Genomic DNA, 20,312 nt, shown 5'->3' with positions numbered 1-20,312 from the left:
TCAAATGATCAAAGAAAAAGTTTTATTTTCCATTATTTGTACAAAGCTTCTTTATACAGAAGAATAATATACAGAAGACTAAGAATAAAAAGAATATAATGACATTTTTACATGGAGTACCTTGAAAATCACAGGCACATTTGGGACAGTCTCAACTACATGGTAGTTACAGAATGTTTTAAATTGGTTCTTCTGACGCCCACTGCAGGTCTGTCTGTTGTCCTCGGTGGCAGCTGTACTCATCTGCTAGTGAACATAACTACCCTCCATATCTGTAGCATGTCTGTCAATGTACCTGTATTTTCAGGCTTTACTCACTTTTGCATTGTAATTTAATAAGCAAAAAAACAACAGATAAACCGTTACTCCTACAAAAACCTAACCCTAATTGTCGGTACATCCACTCCTTGTAGATTCGTAGTTCAAACGACTGATTCTTTTGACTCTCGCAACAATGAAACTTGGATAGCTTTACAGTTTTTTCATTTATTCGGAGTTCATGTACAGTTGGATTGTGTCTCACTGAGCATGTTTTGGTTGTTTTTGTAAATTCAGTTTGTGCTGTGTGTATTTGCGTGTATGTGTGTGTGTGTGTGTGTGGTTTGGTGTTTCTCTCTATGTGTCTGTGTGTGTGTGTGTGTGTGTGCATGTGTGTGTGTGGGTGTGTATGTGTGTTTGTGTGTGTGTGAGTGCCCCCAGGCCTTCAAGCATGGTTCTCCTACAACACGATGGAACGGAGGTGTCTGAAGCACATGATGACATCCAGAGGGATTGGGGGGCTCAGGTGATTTCCGTCCAAACGCAGGTACCTGACACAACAGAGCAGGTTTTTAACTTAGTCCCATCACAATGACTGACATTGTATCTATTCACTTTCTATCAAAAGGTGCCACTCTGTGAGTTTGTACTGCTGACATGACATGATATGATGTGACCTACCTTAGTTTGGGCACCAGGCTGAGATCGCTCAGGTCCTCCTGCAGGCTGAAGGGGCAGATCAGTGTGCCATTGATGCCTGTCATGAAAACACACAGTCATAAGTCCTCAGATGATACAACAAGAATTAAAAAAAGCCCATTGACAAGGATTATTTCACTTGTTTGTGATGTTAATCATCTGTTCTGAAGTGCTTTGAAACGAGAGATAACAAAAGATGTTTATCAGTTAAGCAAACAAATGCTGTCAAGCAGTACAGCAGAAATAAAATAAATGAGGGTAAATACATTCCACACAAAACAAGAAGAAAAAGTTAATAAAAGGAAATGATCACATAAATGACTCACATTAGCATTTGTTCCAAAATGTTGATTTAATGCATTGAATTGAATGAAGCAAGCAAAGCTTTTCCTGTCAGCAAAAACTCAACATAACAAAGCTGAAAAAGAAGCACTTTGTTTGCTCAAATAGGAAAGTAAACATGAACCAGTCTACATGAAGCCCTGAAGGTTACATAATCAGAGACATTTTTATGAAGTAAGATTATCATGATGTTGGTGTCCGTCTTGCTTCAAGATAGCATGACTACCTCCCAAAAGATTCCTACAATGACTTATTAACCTCCGAGATACATGGAATGGTGTCATCATATGTTAGATTTTATTATTTTACATGTCGATCCTCAACATTTTGCAGGAACAGTATATAACAGTGTGTCAGCCTGTGATCATTGTAAATTTGAACATGTTTCAACAAACTAAGCCACATAATGTGCTTGTTCAACAGCTTCTTACAAGTACATGTCAGTTAATAGTTAACCAACTGCTCAAATTTGTGTCTTTTGTAGTAACATGAGATTAGGCAATTCCAGAAGGAAGCTGCATTAGTAATTTGTTAGCCACAAGGGGGCAGAAGAACTCAGAAACAGCCCTGACATTGAAGTTTTATAGTAAACGTGTCACTAAATGCTTGCCTATTAACAGAAATATCACAATTATTAAATTATTATGTTTGTGACCACCTGAGAAATGTAACTTCCCACTACCAATCTGAAAACACACTGAGAGACACATCATCCTGAAGTGTCTGCCAAGGTTAATATCAAGTCCAGACCTACTCCAATGGTAAAGTGTCTTAAGAATACTTTTGTTGAATAATGTGTATCTGAAAGCCATGGGGAGAGCCAGCCCAGAGACACCCTCCCACTGCCTGAGCCCTTCAGTGAGGATGGTGTGATTGACAGAATTGAAAGCTGCACTAAGATCCAACAGCAACAGTACAGAGCATTCATCCACATCAGAAGACGTCCTTATGTCACTGGAGATTCCTGGAAGAGCTGTTTCATTGGAATGCTTTAGATGAAAACCAGGCTGAAATATATCTTAAATGTTGTGTGCCGTCAGGTCAGCTGTGAGCTTTTTGGCAACAACTTTCAACTAAAATTTAGGAGGTAGAAGACAGCTGAGATATAGACCAGTAGTTTTTGGAAAGGAATGGAAGTGTTTTCATAAGAGGCTGTTTAAAAATAAGATGGGGCAGGTTGAAGGGAGCTATTTATAGTAGATATCAGGCATGGGCTAGTCCCAAACACATTTCTTACTGACTTTGTTTACTGGAAGAAATTAGGTTAACAAAGAAAGAGGTTAGCCATGTTGACTCAGTTATAAGGGCTTTGTAATTAGGAAGATAAATTTGGAGCTGGAAGGATTTCCAAAGTTACTCTAACCCAGTGACGTTTGCGCCAGAAACAATGAATGAAATGAAATGAAAGTCTCATCTAACTACAACCCACTTGCAGTGTAAGCATCTGCAAACCTTGAACTTACATCATCTTGCCAAGGTTTCACGACACCACTATTCCCTCTTCTCCCAAAGAGAAAGACAGCTGTCATACATTATATCCAAACATAATGTAAAACTTACTGCTGAAATTATGTTAATTATACGTACAAAATGTAAAAATGTAACCTTCCTGCGGTTTGCAGAATCGAACAATTCCAACATTTTATTCTGATCATCAGGCTATAAGCTGGTTCTGATTGCTGCTGAGATAACTTACTCTCGATGCTGTTGTGGTTGAGGTGCAGGTGCTCCAGGTGAGAGCTGAAAAGTGGAACAGAAGCGAGCTGGTTGTGGGACAGTTGCAGGTCCAGCAGGGTGGATACGTTGAACACAGCCTTAGGAACTCCTTTATCACTCAGCTGGTTGCGGTTCAGCCTCACAAACGCCAGCTTGGTGAAGTCTTTGAAGTAGTCTCTGTACAAGAGAACAATGGATGAGTTGAGTGTGTGCATGTGTGGCCATCAACTATGTGACAACGTGTGCAATGAATACTTGCTTTGGGATGTCATCTATGTTGTTCCTGTCCAGGAAAAGCTGTATGAGGCCGGTTGGTACACCAGCAGGCATCTTTTTCAGGTTGTTGCGAGCCAGATTGAGCTGCATGAGGCTCGCCAGGTCCCTAAATGTGTTCCTACCCAGGTCATTGTCACTCAGCTGGAAGAGAAGTCATCAGACACTGTTCTATCCTAAACAGCACAGTGTAGTAAGACGATCAAGCTAAGTACTTTTCAAAAGAGGTTTACCTGATTGTTGTAGAGGTCAAGTAGAGTCAGGTTCCCCATCTTGTTGAAGGAACCTGCAGGGATCTTAGAAATGCGATTCCTGCCAAGGCGAAGCTGTTCTAGGCTTGCTGGGAGACCTGAAGGGACCTCTTTCAGCTGGTTACCTTGTGCATAGAGGTACAGCAGTTCTGGGATCTTCTCAAACACCTGCACAAGAGACAGATATTGAACAGTTGTACAGGTGTACAGTTTTCTCATACTTTCCAGTGCTGCAGCCCTGTATTCTCCCTCTGCCGGAGATGCTGTGTTTAAGGTCCTGTCTCTTTAAGGCCTCCTGAATACCCACTCTGCTCTGATTGCTCAGCTCACACACTCCTGACCCAGCTCTGTCAAGAACAACTGAGCTGCTGTGCTTGATCAATTCTTATGTGCCAAACTAGGCATATATTATGCAAATCTGTGACTTTGTGACATAGTGTGATGTCACAAAGTCAGAATCAAAAGTGAGATTACTGACGAGGCATTTCAGGAGCAGTGTTCTCTGTGGGAGAAAGGAGCTTCTGCTGACCTTTTTCACTTTCAGAATCTTTTACGTTCACAATAACCTGAATCTAAGAGAAGAAAGGTAAAAAGTGATGAAGCATAGTAGGTTTCATTTAATCCGGGAAGCTTTCTGACCTGCTTGTTTATTTGATGAATCCGATTATTAGCCAAGTTGATCCAGCGGACTTCAGTGGCATTGGAGAATGCCTCTGCTGTCACCTCTGAGATGTAGTTGTTCTGCAGGTACAGGTAATGGGTTCTAAATGGGATGACAGGGATCACACGGATGTTGCGGTTCTCACAGTTAAGAGAGTTGGGATAGCTTGGGGAGCATAAACACTCTCGTGGGCAGTCAGGATACATGGAGGGTGGGCCCAGGATGGGTGGGGGGAAGTCTGTTGGCTCCACAGGCTCTGGCTGTGCTGGTGCAGCAGGCTTGGGGACAGAAGGCTTCCTGGTGGTGGCTGGGCGCCTGGTGGGCTTCTTTGGCCGAACTCTCTGGGTGAACACTGCCCCCATCAGGAGGAACAGTGCCAATGCAGAGACAAGTCCTGCGCCAGCCTTCATAGTCCTATGGCAGGAAATGATAAGAGGTACTACTTTATGTACAGTAACAGAGAGAAAGAAGCAGTCCCACATCACACAAGCTATCACTTTAGCCATTTATGACTGAATTCTCCCTGTGGGGGTCTATAAAGGGTTGTCTTATCTTGTGGTAGCCACCGTGGTCAGCTCATCCTTCCCTCACAGGAAGTTTAATAAAGAAACACATGCACATGGTTCTTCTTGTGTTTCTTGCCCTGTGTGGGAGGTCTAGGGCAGTGCTGACTCTTGTGTTCACACAGACCCTGTTTCCTTGATTCGCAGGCGTTTAGAAGCTCAGTGCTTATCCCTGGAAATGTATGTAAGAGGATCCCAAAATGCCTATCCCTTACTAGTTCAAAGTAAATTCAAAGCTGTTGTTGAACTGGTTTTGGGCTTCTTTGAAAAGTTATAAGCTGATATTCTTCCCCCAAGCTGTGCGCTAGTGCTTTTGGCATTAAAATTAGCATTTTTCAAAACTAATTTTTAAAAAGTTGTCAATGGTCCAAAAGTTCAAATTTGAAAATATGAAAATGAACACTTAATGCATGTTTTCTAAGCAAATATTCAGGTGCCTTGGAAAAAATGTCAATTTTTTTTTTACATCAATATAGCCCTGCCTTAGAGTAACAGCGGCAAAAACTCATTATAGTTCTTTATTTCCTTTTTTTTTTTAGCACTAAGGTAATGCATATAAAATAGTCAAAAACAGATGCTTAGATGGAAAAACAACCTATTCAAAGAGTGAAATGCATAAAACGACATAAGGCTTTATAAACTGATATAAACTATATATGACTGGATTTGAAAACTCATAGGCTACATGATGCATCAATCATCTTGGGGGCCGGCGTATAACTGGTGCAGGAGAGGGGAGAAGGAAAAGAGAGTGGTCACTGGTCTAAACAATCACTATCTGGCTGTTGTAGGCTCTTGGGCGGGCGTATACGCTCCAATCTACTCAAATGAGCTGTCAATCAAACGCTTGCCATCTCAGCATCTCTGCTGTGCAGGGATAAAGACACTTGCTGTCAAATGAGGAATCTTAAAAATATGAAAACCGTGATCACAGTTTGTTTTAGTTTTTTTGTCATTTTTTCACCATTTAATCATGAAGTACTTTGTTTGAGGCCTATTATGTTGCTGAACTGCTTCCAGTGGTCACTTGGGAATAAGAAAAGCTTTTTATGGAGTTCGATGCACTACTCTCAAACACCCAGACACACTCTTTGTATATGTTAGTTTGTTCGCTTGTTTGTTTGATTGTTGATTGTACCTTGCTGATATGATTTTATCTTGAAATGATTTGATAGAGTAGAATCTTGGGAACCAACGCTTTCTTACATTGTATGGCAAGACTATAAGCTTATACTGAGGCACTGACCTATTGTTGTGTTTTTGTTAATTGGGGAACTAGCCGGAAAGCCGCTTCGCTTCATAGGTTTTTTTTTTCTGATCTTGACCATGAAAAAACTGAGACTGTAAAATGAGAAACCAATATGTTTAGCAGTCTGCTGCCTAAACATCTGCTGCACTTTTTGTTCAAACATAAATGATTACTGCTCAGTGCTGCTCTTACATAAGTGGTTTGTTGCTCTTCATGACGTCAGCATCCTGTTGAGCTCAATTTAAGTACAGTATGTGCACTAAGAGAGCAATCTGGTTTACCTTTCCAGTGTCTTTCAGAGTATCTTTAACTGTGAAAGTATCAGTCAATTCAGTGATATTGGCATAATGCAAAAGTGATATAAATTTGATGTTATTCAGCTCTTAACAAATGCAAGATGGGGGGTGGTATCTGGGTTTGTACTAAAAGTGAAAGAGAACGAGCAAGAAAGCAGGCGGTCATTTATTTAATTTGATTTAAATTCACGAGGAGGAGGAAGGCCAGAAACTGATACAGGAAATTAGTACTTACGAGAGGGAGGGAAAGACAGGATTTAGGATAAAGGCTCTTTTGTCAGCACTGGTCCAGAGGGAGAGTTGTGGAGGAGAAAACTTAAGGTCTGGAAGGTTTAGGCTCTTTGACCCCACAGAGGCTCAAAGGAAACTGGACGAAATCCCAACCAGACTCTGATGAAGATCTTTTGTATCTTTTAAACCATAGCAAATCTATAGAAGTTAGTGACATACAGACTCACTGCACATTTAGGTTCATGTTCAAGTGGGCACAATAATGACTATTTAAATGCATATTAGAAGCCGATGTGGTCAACTTATATCGGCTGAGCTCATGTGTGTATGATGTACTGACCTACATGCCCTCAGGATGAGAGACTGCAACACACACACACACACACACACAGATGTTTGACTTAGCATCATAACTATTTACCTTTCAGTAGAGATAAATCCACTTCTCACTTTTGTTTTAGATTATTCAGGGTGTCTGTTTGTGTGCATTTGTTTCTGTACCTCATCGGTAAAGCCTGCTGTAAATAATTACCACACAAATGCACCGCTAGTTTCCATCACATCGCTCCAGCTCAGATTTGGTAAAGCCTCCGGGCCAATTTGATAAACATCACATATGAATCACAGGGCAGGAATGGGGTTGGGAGCCAGTATCTGTCCCGCCTGGAAAAATAAACTTTTCCCTGACAGTGTTCCCTGGCACTACCCTTCCTTTTCCCTGTCAGCCACCCAGAGCCTCCCAGCCCACCGTTCAAAACCATAACCATCTCTACTTCATGCTGCTGTTGTCATGACCTGCGGTCTGGCAAACAACTGACGTTTCAAAGTCAGAGAGGGCTGAGTCATTGCTATGTTATTTGTGACCTCAATAAGCATATCTGATCAGTATGAGAACGACATTTAGAGCTTCCTGTAGGACATCTCTGGAGGTCACAAACCAGCTCATCATACATTGAACAGTTCACTTACAGATGAATGTGATATATGTATCCCTAGTCATTATGAACTCTGCTATAAAACCAACAATTATTGTGCTTTTAGTTGAATCCTTCTTTAAAAGACACCACACAAGGTCCATTTAGTAGGCGTCCTGGAGCTTTTGATCACATTATAGCAGTATAGCAGATGTTTATGTGATATGAGGTGCATACACAGCAACATAAATGTACCTTATGGTGGGAACGTTTCCTCAGCTGATGCATTCCTCATCTAAAATCGATTTTCACTAAAATTAAGACCATAACTCAAGATTAAGATCTTAAAAATCATTGCTTTATCATTATTACAGAGATCCACTTGACCTGCAGATTTTTTTTCACTAGTGAAAACTACGTTTCAATATCTTTACATTTTTGATGTGTGATAGGCAGTGGTGGACTCAGGATGTTTAAGGGGCAAAAAATAAATACAAGGGGCACCAGGTGTATGAGAGGTCAGGGGCAGCAGTGCACAGAAAGTCGTGACATATGACCTGCAGCCCTCCTTAGAACACTAGTTGTAGTCGTTGAACATCTTGATACATCTTCAGGGGAGATATTAATATCCTCAGTCAACATCAGAGCTCCAAATTGCTGCTTATGTCCATGTGGAGGAGAGTAAAAAAAAAACCTTAATCCTCCGTCCTTCATAATGAGCTCTTTCTGATTCACTTTTCTCTTTTTTGGCAGAGCAGGCACTGTGATTCCCTCAGCCAAAAATGATCAGCACTGTTTTGTAAGACCACTAAAATAGTCTGAACAAGAGCCACATCATGCACAGCAGAAATCTGACTCACATATCTGCAAATATCTTGAACAAATGAACACAACTGCAAAGAGAATGCCAAAAAACGAAAGATGACATATGTGACATCATACCAAATTATATCGGCTGACTGTAATGCAATATCTTTATGAATCAGAAACATAGTTATGGGCAGTTAGATAACATTAAGGATCGGGTTTAGAATAGCTTGGTACACTGAACATAAACTGGAAGCAGATACTCTGCAATAGTATTACAAGATTAACAAAACATTTCCTCATGCGGGTGGGGCAGTCCTGCAGTGGCTGTGCACAGCTTGGATCCACATCTGTGGCAGTTTGGATGAGCGGTGAAAAAGTTAGAAAGTGCACTGACTAAAACACGTGATTAATTTGTAAATGAACTAAAATAATCCTGTTGAAAGCAAAATGAGAGCAGAGAATCAGAACACTTCAAACTTAAAGCAGCCTGTTCTCTTGTCCTGATCATCAGCCAGCTCAACCTAAATAGAATTTGTTTACCTTTTACATTCCTCACACACTTTCCAGAGGATTTTTTTTTAAGTTCAGACCTCTTACAGTGCAGTTATTCACCAAAAAATATGTGAGCAATAAGATTCTTTTTCTTTTTTTTTCACATTTCCTCAATATTCCTTCTCAGTTTTATTTTGGCCTCACCTATCAAAGCATATGATCCATCTGAATTTGTGATGACAAAGTGGTTTAGATTACAGCTCCACTGCAAAGTAACTAACGTAGATTGAAAAAGTCCTGTGTGTGCACTGCCTTGAAATGACTTGAGGATCCACCTGATGAGCTGCAAAACAGAAGATTCCTGTCCACCAGCCAAAGTGAGCAAGTTTTCATAAGTGTGACTGAAGCTTCACTCCTCATATTCTAACTGCGCTGCAGCAGCCGCCATCCTCACACACTGATGGAAAAATCCAATCAAGGTGAGCGCGCAGGCAGGATTGGAGAAAGGCAGTCGAGTCACAGCGTTGCTGCAGCTCCCTGGAGGACTGAGTACCACTCACACTATGGCACGGCAGCGTTTCTATAGAAACACTCAAGCATGGCTCATGAGCCTGAGCCAGGATCCCCCCTCACACACACACACACAAACTTCTGTGTGTTCATCTCTGTCTGCTTCACACACAAACACACTCCTGCCTGCTTGCTTATCTTATTGATCATGTCCCATCTAAAGCAGGCGCCCTCCCAGAAACAACAAATAAAGTTTCTTACCTGCCTCTGGTACCTGCCCTCTTTTATCAAGTCACAACTTTGGTGTCTTTGCTCCTCTCTGCCTCTCTCACTCTTCTCCTTCCCCTCCCTCTCTCTCTCTCTCTTCCTCTGTTTCTCTCCGTCCCTAACCCTCCCCTCCCCTCCCTCCCCTCCCTCTCTCCTTTGGTGGACAAGCCTGCCTGTTGGGTTTGTTCCCTGACTTTTTTCCCTCTGGAGGTCACAGTGGTTCTTTCTCCCCCTCTGCTCGGCTCAGGGCCAGTGGGGTTTAATCTTGATTCCTTCTGGAGGACCGCGGGCTCTTTCAAGTGTCTGAACTGTGTCACAGTTTATTATGATTTTTGTTCTGTTGCAGCATAGCATGAGAATGTTTGTCCCAAATGGACAAAAAAAAAGAAAAAAAGAAAAGAAGGCAGCATGGGCATGTTTGCATATTTGTGTGTATGCACAAGTATGTGTTTATATATCAGAAGGCTTTGAGAAATGTTGTGCAGACTGGACCTCTGTTAGGGAAAGCCCAGCTGAAATTGCACATCCCCTCTGTCTCCCACCCACCCAGCTATTGTTTAGATGACTGCACTCATATCTAGTCATGTGCTTTTCATTAGCAGCATCTCTCCACTGACTCCATGGCATCTTTTCTGTGTCAGTTAAATGTCTACGAGGATTCCCCCCCCCTCCTCCAAACAGTCTGATTGCTGAGGTCCAGCTGAGGCATGGGGTGTCATAGACAGGTTGTCAGAAAGTAGGGGTGTGTGGCACCGTGATTAACAAGTGTATAGCTTCTACGTGTGTGTGTGTGTGTGTGTGTTTATGTATCACTTGGGGTTAGGAGTTGGACATGTGTTTGCTGCCCTGCATTCTTGCAGAGTGAGCTGCAGCCGTAGGATAATGAGGCGAACATGTGTGGGGAACGGTTCCTGACACACATGTACACACATGTGCCTCATTTTCCCTCACATTCTTTTTTCTTTTCATGAATTCTCTCCACTGCGCTCCTGTCTCTTCTTTACTCAGCTACCAGGTTCGGGACACTGAGCTCAGCTGGGCCAAACATCTGGTCATGGAAAAGAAGAATGCGTCAACAAGTAGGACACAGGGAAGCAACGGGCACATGAAATAAATGTGTCACTGTTTGGGTGTTTGTATGTTCTTTCTCATCTTCTGCGCTACCACTTCAGAAAAGGGTCCATGAGTCATGTTCAGCGTCTCCTCCGATTAACTCAAGTGACCTAATTTCTCCCTAAAAGTTTTTATTTTGTCCTGCCTGCCGGGATGACATCACTGGAAATAGCTACTCATTAACAGCAATGTCTCATTATTTGGTATAATATCTCATGTATCATGTCCCCAGTGTAATATCATCCAAAATGAGCATTTTATAGCAGTGTAGTGCATGTACGAAACGTTTAAATTGAATAAAGTGGATATTAAAAGAAAAGGTGATTCTCTTAATGGTGTGGTCTGCCACAAATCGTTGGAATCCGGCTTCTGTTTGGCACAGCACTGACACTAAGTGTGGAAGGCCTGGTCTGTGGCTGCAGGGCTCTCTTTAGAGGGGAGGCTGACACATAAAGGGGACACACCACCAGAGCCCTCATTTATAGAAATGATCTTAGATTTATGCCAGTACTTAGTCTTAAGATCAGTTTTGACGGTGTGCTTTTGTGATAAAGGTACTGAGAGCAAAAAGAAAAGAACCTTGCTCATGCACCCTCTCAGAGTCTTGTTTGTAACTTACACACCTGTCATCTATTAATCTTAAATCAAGCTAACTTGCTGGCACCTGTCTTTTGATTTTTATTTGTATGATGTCACATTTGCAATGTGTCCCAACCACACATTGTTCATAAAGCTCATGCGCAGTTCACATCAGGCGTGGATGCATATATGCATCCCAAACTGCACAACCTCTACACAGACAGCAGGAAAATCACTTGGGTCATGATTCTGTTTCCAGATAAGTTCATCTCAACATCAATGTAAGGTTTTATACATAACTTCTTATACGACATGGTTTTCTGCTTTCTGCTTTGGATCAAAATTCATCATGAGTCTATGTGTGTGTCTGTGTCATATCAGTCAGAGAAACATCAAGAACGACCAGTTTCTCTTGAATGAATACATTATAATATTAGAGCACGATAATGTCAGGTTAATCCATTATTCAGTCCAACAGATGGTGAACATATTGTAAGAAGAATACGCCATAATAAACTGCAAGTCCTCATGTCCGTGTAAGCCAAGTTACTTTTAAGTTGAGAGGTCCAAAACCTTGGAGTGGACTGTCTCCGTCCTGTCTTCTCTGAGCTGAAGTCTCCTCGGTCTCTAGCACCTTTGGCTCGAGGACAGCAGTGAATTACAGTAAGTAGCCGAGCTGAAAAACCAAAGCACATCAGTGTTATAAATTATTGTCACTCAACAGACATATAATCTGATTTCGAACTTTTTAAATGCATCTGTACAATTTTATCCAACAGCACTTTTTGCCAATGTTCAACAAATGAACAGAATTATCAACAACATCAAGTAAAGGAGTGTAAGATATTGATTTGAGTCATGTTTTAATCATTCACCTGGTGGGGGGCGAGGCCAAGGGGGTCATGGGGGCCCTTGAAGCCTGAGCTAAGTGTAAAGTAACTGTGTCTGCGTGACTATACTGAAGCAGCCAAATTCATTGGACACAATATTCCCTACATTGTGAGTCCTAGATAGAGTTTGCCATATTTTCTAATCTTCAGCTTTGACCTGTGTGTTTCCTTGATGAGCATCACCTGTTGTCTTTTCTTACCTCTCAAAAATATGTCATGTAGTTGACAAAAAAAACATTGAGTTTTAACTTGTAGCAGTAAACAAGTCACCACGACACCTTTAAAGAGACAGAGAGTGTTTATCACCTCATATTGTCTGTCAGATGTTCGGGGTGCACAGTCTGTACCCATCACCTCATAATCCACCATGCCAGGAAAGCATTTTTTATGTGTTATGTTTTTCATAATTGTATTTATTAGAGCTAAAGTAGCTAACCTTCGAGGAGGATAAAACTGTGGTCTGTTTTTGCATGTGAAAACTGAGTCACGTGGCCTGTGGAATGTTTGGTCTGCAGCTCTCAGACACAGAGTCTGGAAGGAGATAGTCGGATTTGTGAGCGCTCTGGTTTTTCAGGGCTGAGTCCAACCTGCTGATTCAAGAGGAGAGACACATAAAAAGCAGAGGACCTGCTTTTACTGCAGGAAATCTTTAAGCAGCCATACGTACTGCAGCAGCATCTGTGTTCCAAACAGATGGAGAGAGCGAGGCAGTCTCAGGCTCCGGCCCAAAAAAGACTTGGTTTGTATAATAATCTGAGAATTTTCCAAGAACCGCCTGTTCTGTCATCATCAGGGAGATTTGGATGATTAAAACCTTTTTGATTTAAAGGAGACGCGTGTGAGCTTCGGCCAGAAATGTTCCAAGAGGGCATACAGCCAGAGGAGTGCTATAGACAACTATCTGACATGTTGCACTTCTGCAAAAAGATGATACAGCTTTATACACACTCTGTATACATACCTAAGTTCTGCATGCAACACCCACTGTCAAAATCCACGCACCCACCCTGGCAAAATGTTAGCAGTCTTTATGCCCTTCAAAAGCCATTATGTTAATATAAATATATGGTCTCTTAAATCATTTTATTATTTGAAAAATCACATCATTATTGCCTTTATCAAAAATAAACGTCATTTATTTCAAACAATGTAGTGTTCAGTGGAAACAAACCCATCACACTGATAAAACTGCTTGTTTTATCTACCAAAGTTTACAGAATTTATAATCAATGCTCATTCTTTTGCTTGCAAAAGAGTTCATACGGCCACAACAGAGCAGACAGCTGGCCCCTTTGTTCATCTGTGAAGTCAACTTAAAAACATTTCCATCATCAAAACTTTGGCAAAAGCAGTTTCTGTCAATCAAATAAATACCAATGAATTATAAAAATCTCTCTTCTTATTTATTCAAACCACGTGTCTTTTGTGCTGAATCACAGTATCAATAAAAGGGAAACGTTATACACCAGCAGCGGATCTCGACAGCAGCTGCGGACGTTGGGAAGCATTACATCACGCATGAAATCACACCACGCAGGCTGTCGGCTGAAGAGTGCTTTCTAGAACGCATGTTGTTTAAAAAGGAAGCCATCTGGATGTTGGACAATTCCAAATCCAATCTTATCCTGGGTGCATTAAATCAAACATTATGCAGCCCTCACAGTCTTCAGTTCACACACCATGTACACACAATCTCCTAAGCTTAAGTTACAACTGGTCAGCTCAGTTTTGAAAGGAGGTTTGAAATTCTTGGAGCAGGTTGCTCACTTCTTTTTTCGTAATTAGACTTCAAACATGGATTTACAAATGAGCTCAAATGTGTTAACTTGCTTTAAAGCAAACCGTTGGTGTGATCAGTTCTGAACCACATCTGGCTGTGATCAGGTGACTGTAAATGTTTAACAGAGCCCATCCTATATTTGCATTTTTACCATTATCATGTCCGAAATCTCGATGAAACCTTTTTGTCAAGTGAAATGGCTGTTTGAACTCCGCTGACCATATGAGTTTTCCATTCCTTTGAATAAAAACACCCTTCCCTTGTCAGTACCGGTCTTGTGTCATGTGGTTCAGGCATTTTGTTTGTTTTCTTGTTACTTCATCCCTGCAGCACTGTGATTGCTGTATCTGAAATCAATCAGTGCTGTGTAACCAATCACAGCTCGTGTGATCCAAATGGCCAGTGAATAAGAAATCCAGGCTGTATACTGTAGTACAGTGCGAAGCTCTCTCTTTAAACCAATACTATACACAACTTAAACAAGCACCTAAGTCGTTTGCTTCTTCTTATCTGAATCTCCCAAATGGTGGTAGGAGCTAGGTTTAGGTTGTCGTGTTTTCGTTTTTTTGTTTGTTGAATACCTGTTTTATTTTGTAGGTTTATCCTCTTGTGTCTGTCGTCGCTTTCTACTTCCTGCTCACCTGTGTTCCCAGTGTTCCATCTCCTACCTGTGTTCCTGTGCTCCTCCCAGCCCGAATGGTTCCCCCACAGACTGTTTCACATCTGCCTTGTCAGCACTTCCCTGTTCCCAGTGTTTCTTTGTCTGCACCTCATCCTCTCGTACATTAAGTTATGCCTGTGTTGTTACCTCACTCTTTGTAGGTTAGTCTGTCCTTGACCTTGCATCAGTCCTGTTTTTGTCCATCCATCTCCTGTGCCTTGCCCTCGTTCCTTGTGTTTTTTTTTGCTTTGTCCTCAGTTGTGTCAGTGGTATTTTCCTTAGCCTGTCTTTTGATGCCAGTTTTTGTTAGCATTTTTAGTTTTTCGACCATCAACTCATTAAACTTGCTTTTTATTATGCTACCTTCTTCCTCTGTGTGTCTGCATTTGGATCCTCATCTATTTTGAACTGTGACAATACTCAATTTATATTGATAAAGTGTCAAATTCTCCACCAAAGTTTACTGTTAGTTATAGCAGATTTATAATTTTTTAGTGCTGGCAGATTTTGTCTCCAATCTAACATTAATACAACGTGAGCCTATTAATTAATTTCCCCACTTCAAAGTCAGAACCACTAAGAATCCAATTACCGTATTTTCCGGACTGTAAGTCGCACTTTTTTCATAGTTTGGCTGGCCCTGTGACTTATAGTCAGGTGCAACTTATATATTAAAATATACATAAGAAGTACACATTACAAAGAATAACTGGAGCGCCTTTCAGTCCGCGCGGAGGGAATAGTACTGTCCATATCAAACTTCTGGAGTGCCTGGAGGCCCCGTGCACACAGTGGGGGCAACGCAGGAGACCAAGAGATCCAATCCCAGCAATGGAGCCTGGGGTGAAGTGACAGCAGAGGTCCAGGAGCTCCTGCGCTGAACACCTGGAGACTCACCAGCAATGGCAGAGCAGCGACCATCCAACATCGCCGCGAGCCGGGGGAGACCACCACAGCAGAGGAGAGCTACAAAAGAGCCAGGCGGTGAATAACCCTGAGGTTGGGGTGGAGGGAGGACCAACGGAGCAACGATGGACAGCCCACAGAGGATTGAGTACTTCGGTTTGAAAGTTAGCGTTGCTATGCTAACAGCTGATCGGCGGGACAGTTAAGGTGAACCGCTACTGTCCTCCGGCAACAACGCAATGCGATATCTCACGTGACTTTTCTGGCCTTTTATTTTAGTATTGTTTCTTTTATAAGGCCCCATTTTCAACTTCAAGGTCAATATTGTTTTTCGCTAACTATAAAACAACAAATCATCCGTGCATTTATATGGAACTAAGCTTTAGGAGCGGTCCACCTTAACTGTCCTCCATGTTAAGTCGCATTCGGAGATCGATATTTCTGGCTGGCAGGACGGCAGCGAGCGGATCAAGCAACTGCTAACGTGAGTAGTTGGCCCCTTTCTTTTTCGTAAACTCTGTGTACACAAACAATGTTCTCAATGCTCGTGTTCATGTGTAGAGCCCCTGGTGATACTACGAGCAAAATTTCATGTTGTGTCGAGGATTTTTAGTGTTTTAAAAATAGTTTGCTAAGTAAAAATTGATGCTATCGTAAGAGTGCCCGTAGCATTCCCATTGAAAATGAATTTGACCCGAAAACGAAAATACAGTAAATCTTAAAAGTGCCTCTTTCATCGTAATTATGCTTTTATACAAAGGTTTGACTCGGGTACATTGACAAAAAAAGCCTAGGCTGCATTTTGGCGAGAGTTTCGCTTTAAGACACGTAAAAGCTGCGATATTCACAAATGGGGTATTTTCCTGTTCTATGTTGTAGAACAATACGTGAAAATATCTTATTAGCAAAAAAGGAATTGACTTTAACCCGAGTGAACCAGAAATGCCAAAGTGAGGCTTCACTAACAGTCACTTTTCAAAGTAAGTAATCAAAGCATTACGGTCTTTACTTGAACTCAGTTTGGCCTTGTTCTACATGAGAGGCATTAATGTGCCCATAAAGATGCACATGTTAGTAATTTATTGTATTTCACTGCATACTGATTTAGAGATGGGAACGAGTGAAGATGTTTGCACAGATGGATTATTTTAGATGAAAAGGGAGCATAAGCTTGCCATGCCCATATGCTTCATGGTATGATAAATGGTAGTGGTGTGTGTGTGTGTGTGTGTGTGTGTGTGTGTGTGCGCGTATGTGGATGCACGTGGCCATATTGTGTTGAGTTAGCTGCATGTGTTTCACATATGATTCTCTGTGGCGGGACTCAGTTAAATATGGAAGAGGTGATACAGACGCCGCAGAGTGCTACTCTCACACGCAATGCACATAGTTCACACATACAGCCTTCAGTCTGGCCCCTGAACTCCACATCACACACCTTTAAACACTACTGAGGAAACCACCTACACCCTAACCTCTCATATTGTTTAGTCAGCATGCTAATGAAAGTGTCATGGCTCAAGAGAATAGGAAAACCACAACTTTTGCCTCCACTCTGAGTTATATTGGCTTAACAGCTGAGGCCATGTGGTCTTAAGACAATCATCCTGTGGTGCACAGTGCAGGGGGTGTGGGAAAACCACAGGAAATAGGATTGTAAGCAGTCCTTTTTCCAGCACAAGACAGACTCCGCAGGTCAGGTATCACGCTAATTGTGAAAACCTAGATCAGAGAGTCAAAGCTAGATTTGGCATTTGTTCCATTAAAGTGCTTTTACTGGTCATGAAAAGACAAATGTCACAGAAGATTTTGTGAACATTGCTTCCTGCCGTGTTATTGAGGCTCATTACTTGAAACGTGTGACCATTACTATTTCTGCAATCATCAAGACGCCCTTTCCTCTTCTGAGGGACTACTGCACTGTAAGTCAACACTGACTACTTAACTGTAAGTAACACTCGTCAGACATTAAAGGAAACACAAGACAGCAGAATCAGCATCTGTCTGTCGGTTTATATGTGTGTTTAACGAGATGGCTGGAGGTCTTAGTGTTGCTTGTAAACAGGCCTGTAAATGAAACCAACGGCTTCCTCATTCAGCTCCCCAAAACCATAAGTACAATACAAGTCTGCGATGGGTGATTTGTCTGCCCGACAGCAAACAGAACCTTCACACAGCTGGGAGGTCCGAGGCATCTGTATATTATTCCTCTTATTATTCCAGTCAGTTGGTCCATCAGCCTTTCCAATAGTTTTGTTTGTTGAATAGAGATTCTAGGAAAACTGATTTCTTGACACATCTTGCATTTGACTCCTCAAAGCTAATCCCAAAACATCACACCCTTTCCCAAAATCCAGTGTCCCACAGCCACTAACCCCCAAATTCCACCAGATCCAAGTTCGGTCCATCTCCTAACAGCCACGGGAGCGGCTCTGAATGGTTTCACTCTAGTCAATGTGTGTTCTTCCACTGGCTCCGCTGCGTTGCGTATCTACTCCAGTGCTGCTCCAGCAGTCCGGACCCTTCCACAGTAGATAGGCAAGGTTTCTATTTTGCCAGATGCCAGAGCATGACGCATAAATTCAACCAAATTCAGCAAAGAGCAGACAGGAAGTCAGGAACCGAAACAACATCAAAACAAATGGTTAATTTTCAGAATGTTGACACCAGCACAAAATTCTCAAGAAGAGATGAATCTAAACAAGGTCTTTTTTCACTTTCTATCACAAGTATTGTATGTTGCATCTTGTTTTAGAGGTAGAATGACAATAGCATGACAGCAGAGAAAAATCATCAAATAAGCTGGTGAGCATTACACGTGACAAAAATCAAACACACTCATGATGTTGGGTGGACTACAGACGCTTTCTGTTCTTGACTTTGCTTTTCTACAAAATACTCAGCCTGGATCTTTTAGCAGTGATTTCTGAGGTAACTTAAGGATTATTAAAAATTCTGTGGAGGATCAGAGAGTCTGAGCAGACGAGAGGAAATGAGAACAATATCAAACTCACCAATTGTTGCAACATACACACATCTGTGTCGTCTCCTTCTGCTGTGGTGATGTTTTGTATCAGCGTTGATTCTACAGGAAGTGTCGGGCTATTTTCTGTATGTGGCACAAAATATCTTGTTGCACCCTCTGTGGTGTCCAATGACTTTGTATTTGTCATTTTTGTTGAATTGTTTTTACGTTTGCAATCTGTTTATGCTTCTTTTACAGGGTTAGGCTAAGGCTAAGAAAAAGGGGATTCATTCATTTCTTCTGGAGTTTTGTTTGTGACCACCTGATGAGCATAAGTCGTATATACATTCTCCTTTAGCTCTGTATCAGTCTTCACTATGTTCACCAGCAACGAGTCTGTTGTTTGGTGCTGCTGGGCACTTAAGTACACAGTGGGTTTATCATACAATGGGAAACAAGGTTGATTAAAGTGGCAAGAGTTAATAGAAAAAATAGATTGATTAGATGGCAAACATACATAACAGCTAGTCTCCCTTTATCCAGGCTTCTGAATTTCTGCCAAAATAACTCATTTTTGAATTCAGTTTTTCTAAGAAAAATTGACAAAACTAGCTGATAATACTAACAGTGCCAATAGAGACGACTGTAAGCAGTGGATACAATTAGAGATGCAAAACAGGTTTGTGGTTGGACCTGCACATACCTGAGTGGTATAGTATTGTAATAATGAAAGAGTGTGTGGGCAGAGCGATGTGATATATGTAGGGACCTGAGCTCCTCAGCGCTCTATGTTGCTGTTATTACACCGCAGGGAGCGTCACTGCAGATTGTTTTGACTGGTGGTTTCCAAGGCAGAGTTTAGTTCAGAGGAGAGGAATGGCCTGAGCTCTAATGCTTTCCCCAGTCAGAGTTTTGTTCTGTTTTTAAATGGCTGCAGAAATGATACCCCTGAATATGACGCTTTATTAGGAATAAGTTCTACACTAGCATGAATAACCGTCCTCCAAACAGTCCAGACTTCATGAAAAGAAATCATATCATCAGAGGTTAGAAAACAGAGAAGGTCTCCACTTCAGTGAAATAAACAAAGATGCGTCTTTATTTCTCTTTTCTTTTTTTCTTTCTTTTTTACATGGAACCAACTTCCAGTCAATATCCTTTTTAATTTTCCATCTCCATTTCGCATTTTTCCACTTCACTCAGGTCTGTTTAATCCAGAAAATCAGTGAGTCTGGAAGTAGGGATGGAAAAAATGACATTAGCTATCTACTGTTAAAGACAATAACTGCCTCGGTGCTGGCAGTCACTGCAACAGAATCACCTCCAGTTACTGGTTTATACCACTGTGAAGTACCAGGGAGCCTTTCAGGTGCTCACAGGTGCCATCTGGCCCCATGGTGTTGCCTCCTGCTAGCTGGAAATTTAAACCTACCCCTGTGTCATCTCAACTGCTTCAAAGACACAAGTGAGCGTTCACTAATACAGATTATGTGCTGCGTTTTAAATGTGTCTTTGTTCGAAGTACCCATATTGTTGCTGCTAATAAATCTGTGCTTCATATTTGATCGTCGTGCCTCATGGCTCAGAGAAAGAGGAATGCAGCAGCAGTCTGGTTTAAGTGTGTGGGTATGCCTGATTTACAGGACTAACAGACTGCAGTAAAACAGAGGAAAGTAGAGAGGAATATAAAGTTTGAGGTGAGAAGTATCAAGCAGCCACATCTGTAATAAAGGGCATGCAGGGGAATTAACAAGTCAAAGTGTCGCAGCAGCTGAGGACGAACGCCAACCAGTTAAAAAGCTCTTCCTTAGCGCTGTCCTCCTCAAGATCCCAGATAGTTTACAGTTTGAGTTTTTGAGAAATGCACTTATTCACTTTCTCAGCTG

The 20,312-nt window shown here is 41.6% G+C and overlaps 1 protein-coding gene across 1 annotated transcript; it reads right to left on the bottom strand.

The window, feature by feature from the left end:
- prelp (proline/arginine-rich end leucine-rich repeat protein) lies at nt 1-9,623 on the bottom strand. Its single transcript, XM_030418499.1, has 7 exons — nt 9,527-9,623; nt 4,179-4,614; nt 3,522-3,707; nt 3,275-3,432; nt 2,996-3,192; nt 940-1,015; nt 1-809 (listed from the first exon to the last, which is right to left on the bottom strand). Exons 2-7 carry the CDS (start codon nt 4,608-4,610, stop codon nt 719-721), a joined length of 1,140 nt encoding a protein of 379 aa, XP_030274359.1. The 5' UTR covers nt 4,611-4,614; nt 9,527-9,623; the 3' UTR covers nt 1-718.
- Between the last annotated feature and the right edge of the window lie 10,689 nt (nt 9,624-20,312).

Source organism: Sparus aurata, chromosome 6 (genome assembly GCF_900880675.1).
Source record: "Sparus aurata chromosome 6, fSpaAur1.1, whole genome shotgun sequence".
NCBI lineage: Eukaryota > Metazoa > Chordata > Actinopteri > Spariformes > Sparidae > Sparus > Sparus aurata.
This window is presented reverse-complemented; position numbering and strand designations above follow the sequence as displayed.

Excerpts from the sequence above, each read along its gene's own strand:
- prelp (XM_030418499.1), bottom strand. The coding sequence starts at position 4,610 with ATGAAGGCTGGCGCAGGACTTGTCTCTGCATTGGCACTGTTCCTCCTG. Across the intron at positions 3,433-3,521 it reads TTGACCTCTACAACAATCAG|CTGAGTGACAATGACCTGGG; the intron begins GTAAACCTCTTT and ends CTTCTCTTCCAG. Across the intron at positions 810-939 it reads AGCCTGGTGCCCAAACTAAG|GTACCTGCGTTTGGACGGAA; the intron begins GTAGGTCACATC and ends CTGTTGTGTCAG.